This window comes from Hibiscus syriacus, unplaced genomic scaffold, assembly GCF_006381635.1.
Source record: "Hibiscus syriacus cultivar Baekdansim isolate YM2019G1 unplaced genomic scaffold, ASM638163v2 tig00005974_pilon, whole genome shotgun sequence".
Taxonomy (NCBI): Eukaryota; Viridiplantae; Streptophyta; class Magnoliopsida; order Malvales; family Malvaceae; genus Hibiscus; species Hibiscus syriacus.
This window is the reverse complement of record NW_024062076.1, coordinates 1,429,957-1,457,901: the sequence shown is the minus strand read 5'-3', so window position 1 is coordinate 1,457,901 and position 27,945 is coordinate 1,429,957. Positions and strand designations below refer to the sequence as shown.

At 34.3% G+C, this 27,945-nt stretch overlaps 1 protein-coding gene, 1 long non-coding RNA gene and 1 pseudogene across 3 annotated transcripts; 1 reads left to right on the top strand and 2 right to left on the bottom strand.

Annotated features, from left to right (window-relative positions):
* Window positions 1-116: 116 nt before the first annotated feature.
* Window positions 117-25,179, bottom strand: LOC120200467 (annotated as a pseudogene).
* On the top strand, window positions 1,172-16,469 carry LOC120200469. The gene is made up of 3 exons (XR_005523547.1): window positions 1,172-1,303; window positions 11,491-11,497; window positions 16,459-16,469. It is a non-coding gene; the product is annotated as an uncharacterized LOC120200469 (long non-coding RNA).
* On the bottom strand, window positions 18,890-20,727 carry LOC120200468. 2 transcript variants are annotated; one of them, XM_039201304.1, is made up of 4 exons: window positions 20,643-20,727; window positions 20,153-20,555; window positions 19,756-20,031; window positions 18,890-19,518 (listed from the first exon to the last, which is right to left on the bottom strand). In XM_039201304.1, the coding sequence occupies exons 2-4, from the start codon at window positions 20,261-20,263 to the stop codon at window positions 19,183-19,185; spliced, it is 723 nt and encodes a 240-aa protein (XP_039057235.1). In that variant the 5' UTR covers window positions 20,264-20,555; window positions 20,643-20,727; the 3' UTR covers window positions 18,890-19,182. The 2 variants fall into 2 exon arrangements, with proteins under 2 accessions (XP_039057235.1, XP_039057234.1); XM_039201303.1 differs by lacking the exon at window positions 20,643-20,727 and having other exon boundaries at window positions 19,756-20,034; window positions 20,153-20,278.
* Window positions 25,180-27,945: the final 2,766 nt, after the last annotated feature.

Here is a 27,945-nt window from a genome sequence, read left to right as displayed (position 1 = left end):
CCTTACCGCAACTACCATAACATACCATTTCCAGAGCAGATTACGTAATTTTACAAGACGGAACAGATTGCGTTGGCAATGCATATACATTCAATGAATATAACAATATACCAACAGAAACAAAAGCCATTGACCCCAAATTCTAAATTTTAAACTTTTACACGACGGCTCTCCACAGGAAAAACACCCCCGCCTGAGAACCCACCATCAATCAATCCACTGCTAGTGCAATTTGCACAAAGAATATAATTTTTTTGTCCTAAAATCTTCGCCTGCTACTCCCTGACCAATATCAATCAACTTTCGGAATTGTTAGAACTTAGAACTCCATTAGGTTAGAGTGGATGAAGTTAGCAAAGTCAGGCTCCATCACTTTCTACACATCCATCTACTATCTATAATCTTCACTTCAATCCAGTCTCCTTTCTGAACTTACATATATTTGGCCCCCTCACTTTAATGCGTTTCGGAATTGGACCCATCTCTAATGGAGGAGGTTCCCTCGTGCACTTTCCTAGCTCGTGTTTTAATCTGTCATTTCGGTGCTGCTCTTGCTGCCGAATCATTGCCTCGTCATTTCCCGACTTCCTATACTTGATAGAAATGGGAAGGTGGCCTCTTCGAGCTTCTTTATAATCAGAAGTGCGACTAATGTTGTGATTCCGTTCATCATTTCTACAGCATTCAGATGGCACTGATTGCCGACACCTTCCTTCATGTTGGAGTTTCTTTAATCGCTTGAGCCCCTTTAAAATGAACAAAAGGGAGAAAAAAACTACTAAGGCTTCTAAAGAAATGAAAGGACTGAAAAGTGAACAAGGCAAGATACTGCTGCAAAATGCTTAATGATAACACAATAATCAGATCAAAGATAACTAATAGTGGAACATTATGTAACTAATCAGATCAAAGGCACCCTGAGAGTTAAATTGGCCATTTTATCATAAACATATGAGATTAACTTTGGAATGTTATAATTATACCTGGTGTTCAGAGCTCTTAGATGACATGGCCTGATTCCCATTTCTTTTCTCACCTTCAAAAAAGAAGCCGTTTAACCCTAATATCTCTGAATCAGAACTATCACTGTCATTGGCGACTATAGACCTACTCTCTTCATGACCATTATACTGATGGGATACCTGGACGAGCTTCACGTGACAAACAAGATACAGATGATTCATATGTATTTTCTGAGACTTCTTCAGAGAACCTTATATCATTAGTGTTTCTTAGGTTAGCTAACTCCTGTACCTGCTTTGGAATTTAAAATAACAATGTTTCACTGAGCATGGGACCAGCAGTCATAAACATAGCAATACTAAATGTGGCACCATAACCCTAAAATACTCAGCAGGTAGTATGTGGATCTTACATTTCTTGGCGAGGATCCGACACTTTCCACAAAAGAACATAAAGTCGATGCGGAAAAAGAAGAGAAAGCATCTGTCGGTTCAGGTCGAAAATTTCCAGTCTCATGGCTCATTGAAGGATGTCCATAATCTACTGGTTGACCCGTAGTTGAAGTTATTGTAGCAACCTCCAGATTCAAAACAACATTTATCTCACAGTATGGAAAGTATCCATCCTCTACATTCTGGAACTTATTTGATAGTGGATAGGAATACATGTCATCACCATTTTCAGCTTGTCGATCAACCGCTTCTGATATGGGGTTGTCTTCCTCAAACTTCTTGGCAGTAGCTTCCATCTCTCTGACATCATCCCTCAAGAAAAGGCCATGATAGTTCCCACATGGTAAGTCAAGTGACTTAATATCTGCAAAATTTTAATGGAGTTCATCATAAGACGAAATTTCATAACTAAGGGAAATTACCAAAAATAGCAGTATCAGAGAAAGGTTACCATGTCGCAGGCAAACAGGATGAGAGTTACAACTGCAGTTAACAAAAGCAATGTAACAGTCACGTTTGCATAAAGTGCATACAATAGTTTGATAATAATTTGGAGACACACTGGTACATGCCCTAGCTTTCATGATTGACCAACGGGCCCTGTGCAAGAAACGTATCAGCTTTACAAATGAAACCTTAATACAATGATGAGAAGTCAAGTCTGCTGGCGGAAAATTCAAATCTTCCAGTTCTAAACTTCTATTGAGAAGCATAGCTTCTTTGCACAAAAGTTCCTCGTGAGGAAGGAGAGGCACCCTGTTGAGATGTGCATAACGCAAGCTTGCCACAGCGCCCAAAGGAAACCAATCTCCAATAGCAAAATTCACAGCCTCACCACAATTGAAACCTAAAAGATTACAATAAGAAATATATTCTTTAATTCTGTAAGAGCACAGAGAAAGAACAGCTCAAGTAAATAGGCCGTACCATGACTGAAGCCCGCATGATAAGCTCTCGGAAAGGTAATTACAAACTCTCCAGGATTCTGTACAGCCTTGTAGACAGGGACATCATGTTCCAACAAAACATTTGGAGGAAATAAGGTCGTTTTACCCAAAAGCACCTCAAAAGCTCCATCTTCGCCATCCACTGATAGGATATCATTAGTGTACACATGTTCCTTGACAACCTTCTAGTTGATCATTAGTGTACACATGTTCTTAGATTAAACTATGATGTAGCATATCTCCTGTTGATCACTACTCATTGCTTGAGGACAATCAATAGCTTGAGTTTGAGGTGTGTTAACCGTGCAAAAAGGGTATATTTAATGCCTTTTTATTGAGTTTTCTAGTGTTCTTAAGCCCATTTAGTTGCATCTAGTTGCATATACCTCATTAATTTTCATATGATGGATTTTGTTGGTCTTTTTTCATGAAATTGTGAAATTGGTGCTGCTTGAGAAGGTTTTGTTTCGACGTGGTGATGTGCAACTTACTTAAGGTGAACTGCCTGGAGAGGACGATTAAGTTGCAACAAAGGAACCGCATTTCTGGACCTACTAGAAGACAAACAAAGAATATATTATTAGTAGTAGCCCATATATGACACTTGTAGGGCACAAAACCCTAAGAGCCCCCACTATATAAGAAAATGACACCACATTATGGTAGAATGGAAAGTGTGAGATAAGAAAGAGAAAAGTTAGAGGCAACCACTCTTTCTTCTACTCTTCTTCGTCATGGTGACCTCTATTGCTAAAGAATCAATGGGATAAAGCTTGCTGGCCTTTGAGAGAAGAAAAAACTCTTGAGGTGGTTCACAATAATCCGTAGCATTTTTTTCATTGGGAGTCTTCCTCCTCCTTTGTTGCTTATTATTTCTTCTATTTTTATCTTGAAATGGGTTGTATTGAATGAATGATATTGAATATTTTTCTCCAGCAATGAACTAACTTAGGTTGGCTTCGGTTTATTTGTTTTAATTAATGTTACAACATTTCCAGTTTATATTCATACTTTGTTCATTGTTTTAATCGCCTAGATTTATAAGATCTTTTGAGAGTTAGCCTTTATCTATATTTGATGCTTGATATCGATAATGTTAAGCTTAGATCTATGTGAACATTAAAGTGCAGCTGGTAGCAAAAATCTAACTCACCTTAGATATAAGGATAGAGTTTCAATGACTAAAAAGAGTATAACATATTCTGTAGTATTTTCTAGGGTTCACGCTAAAAGGTATTGCCTTAACATTTTCACTGTCAGGTTTCTTACTATAGATAGCTTATAAATAACTTAGAACACCTTGTCGAGTATTGTATTAATTGGAAATCATTAATAGTCATTTAGGGTAAGACATATGATTCTAAGATAAACCTATTTTTTTAGCCTTATTAAGGGTTTCACACATGTGAGGTCGGACCGTTATCTTATCTTGTGCACCATTTCTCATCACATAGTTTTTCTAGAGCATTTCTTATTTTATTTTTTTCTACAACATTTCACCTTTCTCAACTTTTCCACAGCATTTTCGACAATTGTTCATACCATTTTATATTTATTTGTTTATGTTTTAGGCGCTTAAACTTTACTTTAATTTCCCTCCAATCCCTATAGAGACGATACTCACTATCACATTATTACTTGTTCGATGTGTATAATTGCACAATTTGTGTATCAAATTTAGTACACTCTCACATGCAATAATAACCCAGTATTGATACCACTACTAGGAGTACGATACTCTACCCTCACAATCTATACTCCATTGAGTATCGATGCCACAATTGACTATTTCAATTTTCTAAGTGAACTCAGTATCAATACTCTTCCTACGAGTATCAATACCCAACCAATAATATTGATATCTAATGAATCAGTATCAATACTTTTATGCCAAAACTTCCATATTTTAAACCATCTAACAAATAGTATCGGTATTGTTCTTCCAATATCGTTACTTTAATCAAGAACTGCCCTGTTTGGGCATGAAAATGACTCCCCATTTCACCCGAAAGCCCTATTGATGTTCCCAATAGTTATTAAAGTTTTATGTATATTACGAGGGGTCATAATATGTCTATAAACATGTTAAAAAAATATTAAATTCTACCATGAATGTGCTTTTATGCTTCTTATCTCATAGAAGCTACCTAACACACCTAGTGATCTACATGTGGTAGATTTGAGTTACAAGTGTGTTACCTGAACAACCAAGTTGCTGGAAATGCTCAAAGCTCAACCAAGAGTCAATTTTTCTTTCATTTTGTTCTTGGAGCTTTCTCTCATGTCTCTAACTAAACAAAGATCAAAGAATCAATTACTAACTTGCTTAGGTGTTTAGGAAGAGATTATGAACAACTTTTAAGTCTTAAATCCACCAAAAAAAGGCTATAACACTTGGGTTTCCTAAACCCGCTCTAACCCCACTTATGGAATCCATGGTCAAAACATGATGTTGAGGGCTTAAAAGAAAGCTAAAGGTGTAGAGATTTCAACTCTTACATCTTTTAAAACAACCAAGGCTTTTAACACTTCAAAGTTCTCACCTTTGATGATTTCCAGTGGGAGGAAAATGAGAGAAAGATGAAATAAGCATATGACAAAGTAGATGGAGAGGAAAAACATGAATCAATATGTGACCAACCTCTAAACAAAATGGGTAAACTACTTCCTTGGTCTTTCAAATTTGGGTTTCAATTAAAAAAATCCCCTTTTTAACTCTTTTTAGACTTAATCCAAGCCCAAATCCACTCAAACTTGGGTCAAGGTTTCCTACAAGCCAAGGGATATATCTAAGGCCTTCTTGAGTTAGCCTGAAACTCCTAACCATTGATTTAGAGAGTTAAAACTCTCCCCTCTTAAATGAATTCCTCCTCAATTTTACATGGGTAGAAAATGTGAGGGTACTAAAGTTTAATATCCTCCTCGGTTTCCCAAGTTGCCTCCTCAACGCCATAGTTCCTCCATAGAACATTTCTATAGGGATCTTTTTGTTCCTAAACTCTTTTACATCTCTTTTCAAGACCCGAATTGGCTCTTCCTCGTAGGTCATGTCTGGGCTCACCTCAATCTTTTCTACGAGTATGAAATGGGAAGGGTCAAAACGGTATCTCCTAAGTTTGGATACATGAAACACGTTATGGATGTGTTCCAGCTCTAGTGGTAACCTAACCAGTCAGCCACTGGTCCAACTTTCTCTAGTACTTTGTAAGGTCCTATAAAGCACGAGGTCAATTTTCCCTTGTTTCACTTTCTTCCATGGGGAAACCTTGAGGAATACTTTTCCCCCACTACGAACTCTATATTCTTGAGATTTAAATCTACATGCAATCTTTGTTTATCTGTGGCCTCCCTCTAGCGGCCTTGAGTTAACTGAATTTCTCCTCGGTTTCTCTAATCAAGTCAGACCCACTATCTTACCATTATTGAACTCTATCCAACAAAGAGTACTTCTACACTTACACCCATACAAGGCCTCATATGGAGTCATATGGATGCTCAATTAAAAACTGTTATTATACACATATTCCATTAATGGCAGGTTATCCTCCCAGCTACACAAACGGTGCACCTAAGCATATCCTCTAAGACCTGTATTACACGTTCTGACTGGTCATCTATCTGAGAATGGAAAGCAATGCTAAAATGTAGTTTAGTGCCTAAATATTCATGAAGTGCTTTTCAAAATCGAAAAGTTAACATGGGTCTCTATCAGATATGATCGAAGTTCGTACTACATGCAACCTCAATATCTCATGGATGTAAAGTTTAGCTAGCCTCTCTAAGGTATAGTCTATTTGAATTGGAAGGAAATGATTGACTTAGTTAAACGGTCTACTACTGCCCAAACTATATCGTGTCTCTGTCTATTCATTGGTAACCCAATCACAAAGTCCATGGTCACCATGTCCCATTTCCATTAAGGTATCTGAATAGGCTAGATTGATCTTCAAGGAACCTGGTGTTTTATTTTGACTTATTGACAAACTAAACATCAAGCAACTCAGACATTTCTCTTTTCTTACCCGACCACCAAGATGACAATCGGAGCTCTTGGTACATCTTATTACTGCATGTTTGAACTAAGAGTGAACTGCAATGAGCCTCATGAAGAATTTTACTATGTAAATTAACATATGTGGGTACATACAACTGACTCATAAAGTACAACATGCCTCCATCACGCAACTCAAAACTGATGCATCGCCTTGGCGAACCAGCTCAACTAAAGCCCTTAACTAGTCGTCTAAACTCTACAATCTCTTGGTCTCGCCTACTAATTCTAGCTCAACTCACAACTAGGCTAATAACCGACCTTCACTAGTCATAATCAAACATGTTAGGAGGGTTCGCAACTTTGTCATTGATTTCCTGCTCAAGGTGTCTGCCACTACATTTTCTTTACTTTAATGGTAATCTATTACACAGTAATATTCCTTTAGCAACAAAACCCTCCTATGCTACCTCAAGTTTAATTCTTTCTTCATTAATAGATACTTAAGACTCTTATGATTGGTGAAGATGTGACATTTCTCACCAAAGATATAGTTTTACCTTAAATCTTCAAGGCAAATATTATTGCTACTAGCTATAGGTCATGGGTGGGGTAATTACGCTCGTGAGATTTGAGCTGACGAGACGCATGAGCTGATACTACCTTACCCTCTAGAATTAAGACACATCCTAGACTAACACCTTCAACAACTCAAAGCTTTTCTGTCTTATCCTATATGAATGGAACTCATTTCTAAAGCAATTTGGTCAGTGGGGCAACTATCATCGAGAAGCACTGAATGAAGCGACAATAGTACTTGACTAGATCTAAGAAACAATGGACTTTGGATACATTCTTCAGTGTCTCCCACTCAACTATGGCCTGAATCATTTGAGGGTCGACTCAGATTCCATCTACTGACACGATTTGAACCAAAAATGAAACTTTCGACAACCAAAACTCACAATTCCCAAACTTGACATACAATTATCCATCTTAGAGTGTCTATATGATGCTGTGAAGGTGTTAGTCATGGTCTTCTTCTGATCAAGAGTATACGAGGATTTCATCCATGAAAAACATCATGAGCTAATATAGGTAGAGGTGAAAGACTTGGTTCATCAAGTCAATGAATGTCTTTGGGGCGTTAGTGAGTCCAAACGGTATTACTAAGAACTCATAATGACCGCACCTCATCTTGAAAGTTGTCTTCACCAGATATGCATCCTTGATTTTCAAATGATAATAACCTGACCACAAGTCGATCATGGAAAACACGCATGCTCCCCTCAGCTAGTCGAAAATATCATCTATCCTGAGGGTGCATAACGATTCTTGATGGTTAGTTTGTTCAAATGTCAGTAGTCGATGCACAGCTTCATTAACTGATCCTTCTTCTTTATAAAAAAAAAGATATGCGCTCTCCACAGTGATATACTCATTTGAATGAAACTCTTTTTTAGAAACTCTTAGATTTGGACCTTTAACTCCTTCAATATCAAACTCTAATTCACGCTCAGGTGGTAAACCTGAAAATTCTTCTATGAGCACATCGAGTAAAACTCACACTGCCCAGATTACTTTAATATCAAACTTTAATTCACGGTCAGGTGATAAACCTGACAATACTTCTAGGAGTATATCTAGTATAACTCACACTGCCTGGATATCCTTAGGTTTCGAAACTAAGATTCAAGTATCGACCACATGAGCCAAGAAGACCTCACATACTTGGTCGATCATCTATTGGGCCTTTATGGCTGACAAGATCCTTAACTAGCACAACATCTCACTAGTCATCACTAATTTCATATAGTCATTTTCCCTAAGCTTAAGTTATCATGCTTTGCACTTCAAATTGGCGTCGTGCTCAAATAACCAATCCATGCTCAAGATCATGTCAAATTCCTGGAAATGGTAATTGCATTAAGTCTGCTAGAAAGATTTGACCTTGAATCTCTACTAGGCACCTCCAGTGAATTTTATCTACCAGAACATCTAGACCTAAAAGGCTCGATACTCAAACTCCTATCTCTAAGTCTTCTATTGGGATTTCTATATCTTATACTAGATCATGGCATATGAAGGAGTGGGTGAAATCGGGATCTATCAATACAATAACTAGATTATAAAATACTAGAAAGGTATCTGATATCACATCTGTCACATCGTACTCCTCATAGGCCCTCACTGCATATTGTCTAGAGGCTACCTTCAGCTTTGTACCGATTATTGACCTGATTGTACCTATGATATGCTGCCTAGATGTAGCACTACACCTCTCACTAACCCCCGACCTCTCTATACACATGGCTCCGATCTCTATATCATGTTAAAGCTAATTCCTAGATCCCCGAATAGTCTATAATAAAGTGGACTAAGGAGATGCAATTGAAGAAACCCCCAAACTATTATTAGACCACTGGGACTCACCCCAAAAGTAGAAGTCAAAGGCCTCCTTTGAAGCTTCGATCTACCCTATGGTCTATACTTATTCTGGACCTCTCGACTATCATACAAGAGGCCTCTATGAACCCTAACTATCTTGGCCCTATTTGCTAAAGTTTACGATGATCTTATTGGCTCAGTGGCTCTCCTAGTCTATCTCATAACTTTACTAGACTACTTGGCCCTCCTACTCAAGACCCTCTCGACCGTATTTGCCTGGCGTGATACTTAACAAAGACACTATGAGGGTCAGCTGCAAGGTTAAATAGGATATCGAGGTGTAGGCCCTCTCTGAACCTATGACAGCATTCGTTAGTCAAAACCAACTCTGGTATATATCTTCTCAATCAAAGGAACTCCTGCTCATACTCTATCATTAAGCGATCTCCCTAAACTAAGTGTAAAAATTATTCCCTCATATCACGATGTGAGCCTTTCTAATGTATTATTGTGGAACACTGACAAGAAATGCTCCCAAGATGGTCTCTCTAGCTCAAGTACTATTCTTTCACCTCCATCCATCTATGGTGTCACCTTTCATCAAGGTGGTGACGCACTTGAGATTACCCTCGAGGGTAAGGTGTAGTTGGTGGAGTATAAAGAGGGTCTCTCGAATCCGCTTATCCATACGATGAGGTCATCATCCCTGGAACTATAAAATTCAGTATTCTTATATGCATATAGACACTCTATAAGGGACTCTAGGGTGCTACTACGGGTGGGGATGGAGGTGCTGGTGGGGAGGTGGTATAATTGAGGCTTTAGTATGGCTTTAACAATCTGCCTAAGTGCAGGTAAAGTCCATAAAAGGTCACCTCATCGACCCATGCATCTACTAGTACCTCAAATTGGTATGTATCTAAGATAAAACTGTCACTTGTGTCGGCTGTAACCGAGGCGTAACTCTCTTCCCTACCCTCTTAACCACGAGCTGAGTTGTCTGACATAGGTTTTTTCTTAAATTAGAAAATAAATGAGGTTATTATTATCATTCCAAACATGAAAGTACTCATTAAACCTAGAGGCATGTACATACATAGACACTGACTGACTCTAACAGATGGGTCCTAGGAACGACTGAACTTGATACTTTGATACCACTAAATTTAACACCCTAATCCAATCCGACTTGAAGATCGAAGGATTAGAATATCACATGGGACCAATGAAATGGCTAACCCAAAAATTTTCTTTTAAAACAATGGTAAATAATCACATAAAAACCATTCATAGTAATATGAATTAAAATATAATAATCAGAGTACAAAATACAGGGAGCTCCAAAACATCTAGAATAATAATATCGAGTTTTAACAAAATAGAGTTATGACTGAATACAAAGGGTCTATAAAGACGATATATGAAGCCCTGGCTGGTTTGGAATCTACTGGCGATGATAATGCTCCTCAACTGGTCACCTCAGAACCTACGCATAGAAATACATTTTGAATGATGAGCTTACGAGTGCCACACTAATAATGTATTATACTACATGCATTCACTAAAAGAACATGCTAGTGGTATAGGTATGAATACATAAGGATGTTAACATGAAATGTTAAGGTAGGCATCATAGTGCGACTGAGAGTTTTGTATCTCAAAGCGCACACCCCTCTAGCCTACCTAAGATACCCTTAGGTATCTAAGGCGATCCAAAACTGCACCGGAAGCGTACACCCACCAACATACTCTGTGAGTCTTAGGGCATCTACTCCCAACTAGGGACTAAAGTGCCTTTCACAAACTGGATACATTTTGACTTTTCTGTAATGACACAATCGTAATATACTAAGTAACTCGGGTTTCCTGGTTGTTTCTCAAGCATCAACCAAGTTTAGTTTTTATGTTGGGTTAACTACCCCATTCATACATGAACTATACCCGATTCTCAGTTTCATACACAATGTTTAAAATTCTCGATTTCATACATGATTTTTTTGTCGTTCACAGATTCACCAATTTCCGTTACGAAAAGCGACGTGGAAACTTATGACCACTAATAAAATGACACGTGACACTTTAAAAAACATGTTTCTATTTTTTTGGTAAATTATACCATTCATCACTCAAATATCTTCTCACTTTTAATTTAGTCACTAAAGTTTAATTTTTTTTTAATTTGAAAACATGTTTTGTCTCCCCTTTTTCTCCCAAACCCATCAAAACTTTTTTAGTCACTTTTTGTAGAAAGTGATACTATTGCTTTACGAGTTGTTATGAAATCCAAGGACCACTTTGTGATTATGTTGCTAAAGGATTTAGAAAGCATGTTTAACAGAGCCTTACTTTGAAACTAAGACCCCAATGCTTGATGAGAAATAGTTTAATTGGCTAAGTCGATTTGAGTCAGGTTTCATTGTGTTTTGCTCGTTTGGAAGCCAAAGTCGGTTGTAGAAAAATGAGTTCCATGAGTTGGTTCTTGGGTTTGACTCATGTGGGTTACCATTTCTGGTAGCTTTAAAATCACCATAAAGATGCTCGATGGTTAAGAGGCACTGCCAGGGGTTCTAAGAGAGGGTTGATGGAATAGGGTTGGACTATAATAGTTGGGTTTCATAAGAGTTGCTATTACACCACCCAAAATAAGGTGTTTTGTGAACCGCTGTAGGTATGGAACAATGTGGGAGTTTATACTCAACGATTTCCAAATCGTGTTATTCTTGAAATTGGGATCAATTTCTAAACAAAGGTTGATGGTGAATGAACTCCATATCGGTGTTGAAGTTGAGAGAGGTGAAAACAGACAGGTCTCAAAGGAATCACTGAGTTAACCATCAAGTTTGTGATAACAAGGACAATGAAACAACTAATATGTTGAGGGCAAACCATGGTAAGCTGAGGCAGAAACTTTTCAATAAAGATCTTCAAGAAGAATATATCAACAATTTCATCCTAGCTCTACAAGATCTTGTCAAAAAATAGTCTCATGTTTCAGAACAAAATGGATAAATCCAATGTAGAGTCCTAGTTCTGTTGTGGTAATGGAAAGTATGGGTAAAAGTTACTTAAAATAGTCTAAAGACCTGAGAAAGAAGATGGGTTTGGGAGAAAAAGAGGGGAGACGAACATGTTTTTTAAATTAAAAAAATTAAAATTTAGTGACTAAAATAAAAGTGAGAAGATAGTTGAGTGATGAATGGTGTAATTTACCTAAAAAATAAGAACATATTTTTTTAAAGTGTCATTTTATTAGTGGTTGTTAGTTTCCACGTCACTTTCCTTAACGGAAGTGGGTGAATCTGTTAATGGCAAAAAAACATCATGTATGAAATCGAGAATTTTTAAACATTATGTATGAAACTGAGAATTTGGTATAGTTCATCTATAAATGGCGTAATTAACCCTTTTATGTTATCCTAACTTTTATTGTTTCTAGTTGTACTGCATTTATTATTGTTCTCGCTTGTTTTATTTGATGGCATTCTAGATTTATTACGTCCCTCAAGTTCAACCCTTTAACCATTTGGATTCTTTATCCAAACCTATACGTTGGTTCTGATATTGAGCTCTTTGATATCGGTACTTACCCCTAAGTATTGATACTCACCTTTGGGAATGATACTGAAATGGTTATTAGAAGCTGAGAATGAAGGGTAGTATGATACTCTTGGACCGAGTATCGATACTTTTATACTAGAATATCGATGCTTTCTTAAGAATCAATACCAAATTTTTGTTTCGATGTTTTAAAAAATAACTCAGTATCGATACCCCTACTAGGAGTATCAATACTCTTCCTTAGTATTGATTGGTAACTGGAATTTTCTAAGTGAACTTGGTATCGATACTCTTCCTACGAGTATCGATATCCAACCAATAGTACGATACCCAATGAATGAGTATCGATACTTATAACCCCAAAACTACCTTATTTTAAACCATCTAACAAACAATATTGTCATTGTTTTTAAGTACCGATACTCAAACCTAGAAATGCCCTATTTGGGCACGAAAATGACTCATAATTTCACCCTAAAAGCCCTACTGAGATTCCCAAACGTTATTAAATTTGTATGTATAAAAAGGGGTCATAGGTCTATAAATATGCTAAAAACACCAAATGATGAAATTTACTATGATATGCTTTTATGCTTCTTATCTCATGCAACTACCAAACACACCTAATTATATGCATTTAGTAGATTTGAGTTACAAGTATGTTACCTGAACTACCAATTTGTTGGAAATGCTAAAAGCACAGCCAAGAGTCAACTTTTTCCCTTTGTTCTTGGAGCTTTCTCTCACTTCTCTCACTAGACAAAGATCAAAGAATCAGTTACTAACTTGCTTAGGTGTTTAGGAAGAGATTATGAACAACTCCAAAAATGTCCAAGGCCAAAACTTAATGTTGAGGGATTAAAATAAAGCTAAAGGTGTGGAGATTTCAACTTTTACCTCCTCTAAAACGTCCAAGGCTTATCACACTTCAAAATTCTCACATTTGATGATTTGAAGTGGGAGGAAAATAAGCGAGACATTAAGCAATAAGATGAAAAAGTGGATGGGGAGGAAAAAGAGGAATCAGTGTGTGACCTCACCAACATTTAAAAGAATTCAGTCTTTTATAACAAAAATGGGTAAACTACTTCCTTGGTCCTTCAAATTTAGGTTTTAATTCAAAAAAAATCTCCTTTAACTCATGTTGGGGCTTAATCCAAACCCAAATCCACTCAAACTTAGGCAAGGTTTCTTAAAAGCCAAGGGATTTATCGAAGGCCCTCTCGAGTTATCCTAAACCCCCTAACCTGAGATTTAGGGCGTTACAATCCACCTTGACTTGAATTATTAAAGTGTGAAGGTTTAGAGACAAAACATTGAAATTCAACAACAAAAATCACTTCAACGAACAAGTTCTCCATATTGAGAACATATTCTCCACTTCTTCCATGAAATATCTTAGAAGGGTATTCTTCTACAATGATTGTCAACTAAATTTAAAGTTTGCCCAAACTTGGATTTACTCATTGGTAAGGAATCACAACTACTAAATTTGCTCACAACTTGTTCATTACAAGCAATATCACTCAATAAAATAGACACCAAGACTTTATGTGGAAAACCCTTTTAGAATAAAATTCAATAATGTCAAGATAATAAGAATACAAGAGGGGTCATTATGAACAACATGATCCTTAACTCTAATAATTTATATATATTTATAGGGATAAATAATTGATTACAAAAGAAACTTATAAAGTATAAATCTACTCAAAGTAGGTTTTCTATATAAAGGAAAAATAAAGTTTATATTTCTAATCAAATTAGGTTTTTACTTTTCTAAATTTATATATTAATTCATTTGTGTCACTTTGAATTTGAGTCAAACTCTAGCAAATCACCACCTTGACAAAAATTCTAAAAGTTCAAAGATTTTGAGACAAAACACCAAAATTTGATTAGACACTGAAACTAGAAAAATAATTTTTCACTTTAATGAACAAGTTCTCCACCTTGAGAACATATTATCAACTTCTTCCACGAAACCCCTTAGAAGGGTATTCTTTAACAATGATTGTCCAAATTTGGATTTAATACTTACATCAGTAGGAAATGATAAGTTCTACCTTTGCTCAAAATTTATTCACTACAAGTAATATCATGCATAACACAACCCCGATCATTTATGGTAATTTTTTTATGCTCTGAATTTTCTTCTCGAATTTGTTATGCTCATAGAAATAAGCTATCTTTTTCTTCTTAAATTTGTTATGCGCATAGAATAAAAAAATCTACTCTGAAAATCGTTAGGTATATGATTATTTTGCTTAACACAGAATCCGCTTTTACCACGAAGGAAAAAAATAATATGTCATCTTCTATAATTGCTGAACCCTACATAATTTAAAATTTGATAGTATTTTTCTACTCTTTCATCATAATAAAAGAGATCTTAAAATTTTGCATACCTCTATCTTCCACAATGTGAATATGGCGTAGTGATCCAACAATAGAATTTTATATTCTAAAGATGTTATTATCATGATCGAGTCCAACAATTTGAACGCTCTGATACCAATTTGATAGAAGATAATATATATAATTATTACACAATAAAATAGACACTAAAATTTTACGTGAAAAACTCTTTCTAGAAAAACTACAGCCATAAGAGAAAAAATTCACTAATGTTAAAGGAAGAAGAATATAAGAGGAGTCCTTATAGACAACTTGATTATTAACCCTAATCCTTGGTATATATTTATATGGAAAAATACTTAATACAATGGAAACTTATAAAGTAGACATCTACAAAAAGTAAGTTTTCTACATAAAGAAAAAAGATAAAGTTTTTACTTCTAATCAAACTAGGTTTCTTACTTTTCCAATTTTATCTATTAATTAATTTATACCACTTTGAATTCGAGTCAAACTCTAACAAATTTTCACCTTAACGTGAATTCTGAAAGTGGGCAGGTTTCGAGATAAGACACTCAAATTTGATGAGACATCGAAACTCAATAAAAACAATTTTTTACTTTAATGAACAAGGTCTCCACCTTGAGAACATATTCTTCAGTTCTTCCACGAAACCCCTTAAAGGAATATTCTTCAATAATGATTTCCAACTGAATCCAAAGTTTGCCTAAACTTGGATTTTGTATTCACATCTGTAAGGAATCATAAGTGCTAACTTTGCTCACAACTTGTTCATTACAAGTAATATCATGCACAACACAATCTCGATCATGACTAGTAATTCTATCTTTTTCATTATGCTCACAAAACTTAATTTTCTTCTTGAATTTGTTATACCCATAAAATTGAGCTCTCTTTTTCTTCTCAAAACTATTATGCGCACCGAATAAAATACTTTTCTACTCTAAAAAAATGTCATGTACACTGTTATTTTGTTTAACGGAGAATCTTCTTTTGCCACGAAGGAAAAAAATAATACTTTATCTTCTGTAATTGTTGAACCTTGTAGAATATAAAATTTGGTACTATTTTTCTACTCTTTCATTAGAATAAGATAGATCTTACAAATTTACATATGTCTTCCAAAATATGAATATGGCGTTGTGACTTGATAACAAAATTTTATACTTCAAAGATGTCATTATCGTGATCGTGTTAAATAGTCTGAATGTTGTGATACCAATTTATTAGAAGATAACGACATGCAGAATGATTTCTCAATAAAATAGACACCAAGATTTTACATGAAAATTCCTTTTGGAAAAAAACCACAAGGAAAAGAGAAGAAAATTCACTAATGTCGAGAAAAGAAGAATACAAGATGAGTCCTCATGGGCAACTTGATCTCTAACCTTAATTCTTAGTATCTATTTATATAGATAGACATTTGATTACAAAGGAAACTTATAAGGTAAAAATCTACTCAAATTAGATTTTCTACCTAAAGAAAAAAATTAAATTTTATGCTTCTAATCAAACTAGGTTTCTTACTTTTTCAAATTTATAAATTAAATAATTTGTGCCATTTTGATTTTAATTCAAACTCTAACCTCTTTGATTTCGAAAGATTAAAAAGATCTCTTGTTTCATCTCAAGTGTCTATGAATTGTTATGAAATGTAGAAACAAATTGGAAAACAATCTAATTCATGAAATGATTTTAAAAATATTGTAAATGAACAAATACTCTTAATGTGTAAGAATCTACAAAACAAATACCTTTAAAGTTACTAGTATTGAAGGAGAGTGGTAAACTAATGATTTGTAAATCATTTATGAAGTTGATTATAGTGCTAATTGAATAATGTACCACATGGGCAGTAATGGTGCTTAATTCTGTGTGTTACAAAATACTTAAAAATAAAAATTACTCTTGTATGACATTTTAGGTGAGAAAATGAATTATAGTACAAAGAGAGGATATGACCTCACTTGATTAGGTGAGAGAATAAATTATGCGAGTAATTATCTTATTAGTCTTATAAGGCAATGATTGATGTGTGTAACATATGAGATATACATGTTGTGACTATGTGATGATGATTGTTATGGTTACATCAAGCCAGTTCTATATATTTTGAGCGAGAATCTTACTAAGGCATATGTGAGATTGAATTCCTCTATATGATCTATATCCGGTGGCTATGAAGAGACAGAAAAAATCATTAGTTGCGATTGATGAAAATTGTCCAAAATATATATGATATCAGTTTACATGGACATAGTATTATGACATCAAGCGGTACAATTGTGTTATGTAAGTAATGATGCGTGAGATATATATTATGATATAGATCAAAATGTTCATGGGTAGACCCTTAGTCACGAACTAGGGAAAGCATAAAACCATTATTGTTGCTCAAGAAAGTTGTTAAACTTAAGCATGTAGCGCTTGAATTTATGAATTATACATGTTCCTATTATTTATTATTTATTTCACTAGCATATTTATTTTTATGAAAATCATGTAACGCTTGAATTTATGAATTATACATGTACCTATTATTTATTTCACTAGCACATTTATGTTTATCAAAATCATTATGTGTACATTAGATTAGCGATATACTATTGAGCTTGTTTGCAAAGCATCATTTTGGTAAAACCCAACATTTGATCTTCAAAATAGACTATTATTATTTTAGTGGACATGTGTATTCATAAGACCCTTATTTTTGTAGTTGGTCTGTGAATTTTATGGGTGCTATATTATTTTGATTTAAAATATATTGTCAGGGAACTTCAGTTTTATATAAAATATTTTATAATTATTATAGATATTGTATTTTATCTAATCCCTATTGTGATTTGAAATTTAAATAAAAAATATTTTTTAAATGTGGTGATTGTTTCGACAATCTGATGTGACATCTTAGACTCATTTGTGAATGATCGAATTTGAAATGTTACATGCATGATAAGTTTTATCTACCACATTACTTACATAGGAAGATGCAATATGCAAATTCATGTACCACATTCCTTTCCAATAATCATGTAAATCTTCAATGCTTTATTTAACACGCAGCTTTTTATTGTTCTTATGTTTTTCACTTAATACATGTTTGGTTGCTATCCTAATGCCTGGTTTCTCTGTTCGTTGTACAAGTCGATTCGTTGGTTATTGCATATATGTGTCGAATGGGATTGTTGTTAATGGGAGATCACTTTTTCCATTAGCAATTTTGATTCTTCTTCAAGTTTCTCTCCTCCACGTTTTGATGCTCGAAGTCATTGGTATGTTCAGTTTATGTACATTGTTGATCCACTTGTTAATGGTTTGTTTATCAGGCTATCACTAAGCGATCATTGTTATATTTATTTTCGATGGTCTTGACTGTATTTGTTCAGTCTGTAATTGACAAGACGTTTGTTGATACGACTTTTGATAAATGAAATATCCAGATTATTTTCAACCAAAAAAACATGCAGCTTATAAATCATGTTCTTAAAGTTATAAATATGTTTTTTCAAATTATTGGATATTTAAATCTTTTTATAACATCTAGTATGACTCAGTCTCATAATATCTCTTGCACATGTATTTGTAATGCCAGCAATTATGACTAAATTATTATAAAAAAATATATTTTGGATAAAAAGTTAGCACCATAATTATTTTTAAAAAAATACTATTCAGGATTAGAGTGTCCTAAATTTGAGGTTAAATTTGTTCTAGATGAGGCTCAATTTTTGCGGATAGCATCGCTACATGTTCAAATCATCTCAATTGTAGTAACTTTAGATTCAGTTTATTCAAAATATTGAGCCGGATCTATTTGAATTCAGGTTAAACAAATGATTTTATTATTATTATTTAAAATTTCAATAGAATCTAAATTCAATTCTATGGAGTTTTTTTTTTTTTTTTTTGAAGAAACAATTCTATGGGATGAGTTCAAAATTGAAAGGTTTGTGTGCATATCATAGAATAGAAATACAGAGGATTATCAACATGCAATGGAAACCATAGGATGGTGAACAGAAATGATATCTGAAAATATCGGCCATGTTACAACCCTAATAATCCCTAAACTTCGTCAAATGGACGGTCTACCCTTACCGCAACTACCATAACATACCATTTCCAGAGCAGATTACGTAATTTTACAAGACGGAACAGATTGCGTTGGCAATGCATATACATTCAATGAATATAACAATATACCAACAGAAACAAAAGCCATTGACCCCAAATTCTAAATTTTAAACTTTTACACGACGGCTCTCCACAGGAAAAACACCCCCGCCTGAGAACCCACCATCAATCAATCCACTGCTAGTGCAATTTGCACAAAGAATATAATTTTTTTGTCCTAAAATCTTCGCCTGCTACTCCCTGACCAATATCAATCAACTTTCGGAATTGTTAGAACTTAGAACTCCATTAGGTTAGAGTGGATGAAGTTAGCAAAGTCAGGCTCCATCACTTTCTACACATCCATCTACTATCTATAATCTTCACTTCAATCCAGTCTCCTTTCTGAACTTACATATATTGGCCCCCTCACTTTAATGCGTTTCGGAATTGGACCCATCTCTAATGGAGGAGGTTCCCTCGTGCACTTTCCTAGCTCGTGTTTTAATCTGTCATTTCGGTGCTGCTCTTGCTGCCGAATCATTGCCTCGTCATTTCCCGACTTCCTATACTTGATAGAAATGGGAAGGTGGCCTCTTCGAGCTTCTTTATAATCAGAAGTGCGACTAATGTTGTGATTCCGTTCATCATTTCTACAGCATTCAGATGGCACTGATTGCCGACACCTTCCTTCATGTTGGAGTTTCTTTAATCGCTTGAGCCCCTTTAAAATGAACAAAAGGGAGAAAAAAACTACTAAGGCTTCTAAAGAAATGAAAGGACTGAAAAGTGAACAAGGCAAGATACTGCTGCAAAATGCTTAATGATAACACAATAATCAGATCAAAGATAACTAATAGTGGAACATTATGTAACTAATCAGATCAAAGGCACCCTGAGAGTTAAATTGGCCATTTTATCATAAACATATGAGATTAACTTTGGAATGTTATAATTATACCTGGTGTTCAGAGCTCTTAGATGACATGGCCTGATTCCCATTTCTTTTCTCAGCCTTCAAAAAAGAAGGCCGTTTAACCCTAAATATCTCTGAATCAGAACTATCACTGTCATTGGCGACTATAGACCTACTCTCTGGTTCATGACCATTATACTGATGGATACCTGGACGAGCTTCACGTGACAAACAAGATACAGATGATTCATATGTATTTTCTGAGACTTCTTCAGAGAACCTTATATCATTAGTGTTTCTTAGGTTAGCTAACTCCTGTACCTGCTTTGGAATTTAAAATAACAATGTTTCACTGAGCATGGGACCAGCAGTCATAAACATAGCAATACTAAATGTGGCACCATAACCCTAAAATACTCAGCAGGTAGTATGTGGATCTTACATTTCTTGGCGAGGATCCGACACTTTCCACAAAAGAACATAAAGTCGATGCGGAAAAAGAAGAGAAAGCATCTGTCGGTTCAGGTCGAAAATTTCCAGTCTCATGGCTCATTGAAGGATGTCCCTAATCTACTGGTTGACCCGTAGTGAAGTTATTGTAGCAACCTCCAGATTCAAAACAACATTTATCTCACAGTATGGAAAGTATCCATCCTCTACATTCTGGAACTTATTTGATAGTGGATAGGAATACATGTCATCACCATTTTCAGCTTGTCGATCAACCGCTTCTGATATGGGGTTGTCTTCCTCAAACTTCTTGGCAGTAGCTTCCATCTCTCTGACATCATCCCTCAAGAAAAGGCCATGATAGTTCCCACATGGTAAGTCAAGTGACTTAATATCTGCAAAATTTTAATGGAGTTCATCATAAGACGAAATTTCATAACTAAGGGAAATTACCAAAAATAGCAGTATCAGAGAAAGGTTACCATGTCGCAGGCAAACAGGATGAGAGTTACAACTGCAGTTAACAAAAGCAATGTAACAGTCACGTTTGCATAAAGTGCATACAATAGTTTGATATAATTTGGAGACACACTGGTACATGCCCTAGCTTTCATGATTGACCAACGGGCCCTGTGCAAGAAACGTATCAGCTTTACAAATGAACCTTAAACAATGATGGAGAAGTCAAGTCTGCTGCGGAAATTCAATCTTCCAGTTTCTAAACTTCTATTGAGAAGCATAGCTTCTTTGCCAAAGTTCCTCGTGAGGAAGGAGAGGCACCCTGTTGAGATGTGCATAACGCAAGCTTGCCACAGCGCCCAAAGAAACCAATCTCCAATAGCAAATTCAGCCTCACCACAATTGAAACCTAAAATTACAATAATAAATATATTCTTTAATTCTGTAAGAGCACAGAGAAAGACAGCTCAAGTAAAGGCCGTACCATGACTGAAGCCCGCATGATAAGCTCTCGGAAAGGTAATTACAAACTCTCCAGGATTCTGTACAGCCTTGTAGACAGGGACATCATGTTCCAACAAAACATTTGGAGGAAATAAGGTCGTTTTACCCAAAAGCACCTCAAAAGCTCCATCTTCGCCATCCACTGATAGGATATCATTAGTGTACATGTTCCTTGACAACCTTCTCAAATCTTAAAGCAGAATGACCAGGTACGCCATACCAAGTTTTTGCAGCCCCACAATGATGATAATTAATGCTGCCACAAACAAATAAAAGGATTAATAGCTGAATATTGAGAAAGTAAATAACTTAAAAAGAAATTAAATGTTTGATAACATTTACCTATACAAATAATGATCCTCCACATGCCAAGCAAACATACTAAATAGCATTCCTATGTAAAGCATGGGGTCGCTTACTCCCTGAAAGAAATCAGTTCAATATAATAGAACCATAAATGTAAGCAGATAAATGATTTATATACGGAGAGAGAATTTGAGATTTGGATCAATTCAATACCGGAATTGCAGCTTCAAGAAGACGCAAAGTGGACTTTGGCATCCGTGAGAGTTTCTGAAATCAACCAAAATGAGGTACAAAAAAACCAATTGAATCATAATCAAGAACAGGGATAGAGCCAATCAAAATAAGTTTAGAATCAAATTGCTTCCTCAGTTCAAATCAACCTTGAAGTCATTAAAGTTCAATCAGCAATGCAATAAAATAGAAAATTTACATTCTAAAATTCACTATCATGGAAAAATTAAACAAACAAGCCTATACCAAAAAATAAACGACACTAGAGATTATAGTACTGAATTCAACACCTTCAAATTCCATTTGCTCGTTCCAAGCAGGTCGCTTGGAGAAGAGGAAAAGGCACTACCCTCAACATCACAAGCATATTCAACACTTTCCATCCTACCACAGGCAATTTCATGCCAAAATTCTTTTTCCATGTATGTTGCAGGAAGACAACCAGAACTACAATATCTACGGGAAAACACTTTGTTCGCCATTTTCTCGAAATCACGAAATGTATAATTCCTGAAAAGTCATGCTCTAATTCAAATCCAGAAAAATACACTACGCAAAAAATAACATTTGTTTCAAGTAAGAGAGCTCACCTTCCACTCATGAAAAAGGTGACTTTGTCATCAGAGTTCCACTCAGCAAGACGAAGTGGCTGCACTCTAGTTGTGAACTTGAATCCTACTTTCTCCTTCATCAATACAGCTCCAGCAGGAACAGTAGCACTTACAGGGGAAATTATTTTGCAGATTCCTTCAAATTACAGAGAAAATATTTGAAACGCCTTAGCATTTATTTAATAGGAAAAAAGGCTAAAGGGGTATTTTTGAGAAAGTTTTCCTTCAAGATCCAAAGAAGTATATCCCTTCTTCGGATGGTTTTCATTGAAGTCCCAAAGAAGTTAAGTAGGTTTTATTCGCGTGCCAATGAAGTTACTTAACCTTTCTTCCATAAATACTGTTAAAACATTTGAACCTGATAATTAATTTCACAACAGATTCATTTATTTCGATCATTTTATCTATGCAACAATGAAAACGGGATCCTATTACTACAACCACAATGAAAACCTTCACAAAAGATGTGTAGCAGTGAAGACAAGCAACACTGCATAGATGAAGCAGCAGTTGCTTTATTCAGTCACTAGAGAGATAATATTTAACAAAAAGCCTTCCAATAAGGGTTTATATGCATTGATGTCTGGTAGAAAATACATTTAAAGACATATAAAACCAAGATAGGGACCATCATGTCTCTATTTTCTATGTTTTATTTTTAGGTTGTATTTTAGCATCCTCCAACCAAGGTTGGAGTGGGGAGCGGGTGTTGGTGTTGGGATTTGGAGATGGAGATGGATCTAAAAAGTGTTGAAATTGCTAGAATAAAACACAGGTCTTACCATATTTGGAAGCTTCAGGAGCTATCCTCTGCAAATAAACCAAAGGATCTTCAAACTCTTCCATTGTAGGGTAGAATACAGGACATTCTGGAATTTTCTCAGTCCATTCTAGATCGTTAGTGTAAAACTTATCAACCTTGCGCTTTGAAAACACATCCTTCTCACTTGAAGAAAAATTTGACCTAAAATATGGTTCAGCTTTCCCCTGCAACCCCATTCCACATGATGCTGAAACTCTCAATCCATCTCCCCCACTTCTAGACATCATATTTGTAACACCAGATTTCATAGAGACAGTTTCGGATTTTAATCGTTGAAGCCTTTTACGCTTCAATATCTCTAACCCGTTTCTTACCTCTCTGGATAAACACACCCTTCCTTCCACCTACAAAAAGAAGTAGATAAACAAGTTTAAAGAATCGTATATCAATAAATAGAAACAAAGAAAGAAGAAAACTTGAGAAGCATGTAACCACAATGTAAAAGCAGCTTCAACATTCCCCACATATGAGGTAAAATGCTTCAACTTTTCAAACATATCAGCACCTAATTGCTATCCAACTGACCTACATACTTGCAAGCAACAACAACATTCATAACAGTAAATGCACACAGGCAACACCATTAGTTTAAAATGATTTTAGTAAGTTACAGTTAAATATTAATTCAACTCTGCTGCAATTAGCTGCAGAATAAATTCAGAGATTTCAATGAAGCTCTTAACAGAATAAATTGTTAGTAATTCAGGTATTTTTTTTGCCCATTCTCGGCCAAAAATAAATAATAAAAACCATATTCTAGTCTAGCAATCAAAGATCATTTCAAATCAGGGTACCAAATCAGGTAACAAAATTATGATGCAAAGGCTACAGTCCTTACAACGCCTATAAGAACAAACCATAGCAAAAAAAAAGATAATGTGAATGCATTTCCACCCATGTTTCAATCACCATCACTAGACCAGACTCCCATCCCGTAAAATGTAAAAGGGATCAAAGTTCATTCCGAAATGATAACAGTGAAAAGGAATGTGAAATCAAAAGGCCAACAGCATCAAATTCAGAACCAAAATTTCTAAAGCATAAAAGAAGACACGTGGTTGACTGACTCTAAATCAACTCAATGGTCCAAAGAGATTAAAATTACAACCTCAAACCTTCCATTAAAATTGTGAGTCAATGGTTTACGAAAAGTTGAATACATCGTACATAGCATATATGCCATAAATATAAAGTCAAAATTTGAGTAATAACAGAAACCCATGTTAAATCGTCAGTCAAAACCAGACAACTTCAACAATAAAACACGGTATTAAGAGAACATAAAAAATAGTTGAACAAAATATGAAATTCATTAAATAACTTAACCTTATCCAAAAAATTTAAAACGTAGTCAAAATAAACTCTACCTCAAGAAGGAAATTCAACAAACAAGCATGGAAATTAATTTATGCAAAACTGTTTTTATTAATAGAAATATAAGAAAGACGGTAAAATTTGAGTTGTAAATCCTCAGCGCATGAAGTTCTCATTAATGAATTTCTTTCCAGATTCAAAATTGTAGTTTCCATTTACTGAAATGATGTAGAACAAAAATAAGAAACTAGAAAAAATCATGGAAAATTAATAAACCGTTTCATAATTAAAAATGCTTTGGATCCGTACAACGACGCATAGAATAAATAAAAATAAAACTGTGGAAAATCGATTAAAAATCTAAAAAACGGAAAAAGAAAAATAAAACAACAGAAGAATTTGACGCACCATCTCATTTCGCAATGGTTCTTTGCAGGCTACCGTTTTGTCGCAATTCATCAAAAAGAAACAACCCAAAGGAAATGAAAAAAAAATGAGCAAAATCCGCGAATACCAAACCCTAAATCACGATCTTCACCATTTGGAAACATCAGACGTCAACCAAACACGCCACATTCTGAAAACGCGCCGCATACTCCACCGGAATGAATCAAACTCCGAGATCCGTATCCGAATCACGAAAATAAATGCTTATAACATCACAGGAAAATGATCAACACTAGAGAGATTAGTGGTTTCCGGATTCCAGGAGATTTTCTTCGCCTGAAATAACCGCGGTTTCCCGGCGGAGGGAGCCGGTTTTCCGATGAAATGTGTGTGTGAGAGAGAGAGAGAGAGAGAGAGAGAGAGAGAGAGAAACAGAAAGGAAAAGGAAGGCTTAGAAAAGTGGAAAAGAAAAAGGATAGGATAATTCATACGTTTTATAGCCAAATTTTAATGCTTTAGATGAACTTTAATATTATTAATTAAATAAAAATAATTAATTAAGTAAACTTTTTTTATATAAAAAAAGGAAATAATTGAAGAGGGGTTGTGAAGGAAAGCGGTGGTTGTTCGGTGGTTTAACATAAACACCTTGCCGGCCAAATATGCTTTTTTTATTTTTATTTTTCCTTATAAAGATTAAAAAGTTAGATTAGCAATGGACTTAACTGCATTAAATACTCCAAAGTTACGGTACGGGTTATAAATCATTCTTTCAACTTTAAAAATCTATAATTCAATTCTCCAAACATTAAATCTAATTGGTCAAGTTTTTTCCTCATCATCACCATTAAATTTGGTATTAAAAAGTCATTCAAATTTGATATAGAACATAATTCAAATTTCATCACCTAATTGGATTAATAATGAAGTTAATGGTCAGTATTTTTTTATATTATACCTTTACTTTTTTTTATGATGCGATTTTTTGTCTTCATCTTCTTGTCTTTTATTTTTTTAAATTTTAATACTTTTAAATATAGTATATTTTCAATCTTTTTTATCGTTAATTTTAGTCGTTCTCATTGTTTAACTTTCTCGGGATTATTTGACATTGTCTCAATTGATCATGATGATTTTTATTTGTTATATTGTCTGCTTTTGACTTTTAAATTGAATTTAGATATGTGATTTGCATTTAGAGATGGTTTTCTCACGATGCTCAATTTTGATTTGTAATTATAGATGGTTTTTCAATAGTTTGATCTCTTGTTGTGGTTCGTGTTTCAATGTAACGAGGTCTATTATCATCTATATTTTGTTCGAATTTTTATATAGTTGTTTAACATTTTCTTTGAATGATTTTAATTTAAGTGACTAATTTTTTGTGTCAATTATTATATTGAATCATAATTATACGAATAATTTGTAATTGTAAGCTTTTATTACAATTTTATATTTTTAAAAATAAAATAACAGTTTATATTACATCAAAAAATGTGTATATTTATTATATGAATAATTTAAAATTAATTTTATCAAAAGAAATAATTTTGAATTTAATGATGATATTTAACTTATTAACGCATTACATTAAAGTTATTTATATTATAAGTATACGTTTGTTGATAATTCAATTTACATGTTTTAAAAATACTCTATTTCATTAACATTTTATATTAAAAACTCATCTAAAATATTATCCGTTTGGAAGAAGATTGATTCTTTAAGGATATAATTAGAATATTTTAAAAGTGGCTAATTTAAAACTTGTGCTATAGTTTAGAGACTTCTGGCCAAATTAACCCAAATATTCTATGTTGTATAGGGCTTTTGTCAATTCATACGGACAGTGTTACCGAATACTTCTGGTTTCTGTGTTTGGTCAAATAAAAGAAAGAGTCTGGTGTGAATGTAATATATAGTTAGTAATTAAATCTGACCGTCCATTGAATTTAATCAGGAAATTTTAACGGTCAAAAGTAACGAATTCTATGGATTCGGCATCCTAATTGGCATTGTTGGTTCAAACAGCTGAGATATACAGTAACAGCTTCACCTACCTTGTAGTTAGTTAGGCCACCCAATGAAGAGACACGAGTCTCCTTAAGTGGTTGACCCTTTTGTACGCAAAAGCAGGGTATTTTAGACCGTCTACAGTTATTGAGTCGATTCAATTTGTAAGGAGATCAAATAAATTCTTAATATTAGTATAAATAATAAATATTAAAACAGTAATGTTACGTACATAAATTATTATTTTTTATACAATAAACTATTATTACTTAATGTCGCATCCCCTTCTTTTAATTTAATTTTCTTCTGATTTTTTTACCGTTTTATTTTTTTTTAATTTTTATTTATTTCATAATAATATTAATTTTAATGTTGATTGTCGACTGCTGATGACTATTAATCTCTTATTTTTTATATTACATTTTTTAGTCTTTTTAATTTTGAATAAGAATATTTATCTTTGTCACACATTTTTCTCTGTTCTTGTGGCACATGTTTTATCTACTCTTGTGACACGATCCTTATGATATTTTGTACGTTTTCCGTATACCTCTGCGGTCATTTTGGTTCTCGAATAAAAATCATCACAACATTTATTTTTTGATTGGTTTGTAGGTAGTCACGTATAGTCAAAACTCCTCTTTTGGTAAAATGTTGTTCGTCGATGTAATCAAAATTATGTAGCAAAACAACATGTCAGATTGTTTGGTTCTCTTACCATTCCTTTATCATTTTGTGAAGTGTTTCGTTCAACAGAAACAACGAGAATTTATAAAGGTTGTGGGATTTTGATGTTGATCGTCATTATCAATAGAAGGTTTTAGTTTTCTTCGTATCTTTAGGTTTAATATTTTGTTTTTGTATGAGTATTTTAGTGCCTATTGTTTTCAAATTTCTCTTTGTATTTTGATGCGCTGTAATTTTGATTTCTTTCATTATTAATAAAATCCAGTTGTCATTGTTTAAAAAAAACTATGTACGAACCAACTTTCGTCAATGGTTAAAAGAATCATTGTTGTTCCTATAGTAGGACGATTGAGTGTTCATGTCAAATAGTTGAGAATATTTAAAAAAAACTATTATTACTAGATAATTTTTTAGTCACTCGTGTATTTAATTTTGATTAAAATTCTAATA

Bases quoted from the DNA above. Each gene is read 5' to 3' on its own strand.
- LOC120200468 (XM_039201303.1), bottom strand. From the start codon at position 20,263: ATGAGCCATGAGACTGGAAATTTTCGACCTGAACCGACAGATGCTTTC. The intron at 20,035-20,152 runs GTAAGATCCACA...TAAATTCCAAAG, and splicing joins TCGGATCCTCGCCAAGAAAT to CAGGTACAGGAGTTAGCTAA. The intron at 19,519-19,755 runs GTATAATTATAA...TTCATTTTAAAG, and splicing joins CTAAGAGCTCTGAACACCAG to GGGCTCAAGCGATTAAAGAA.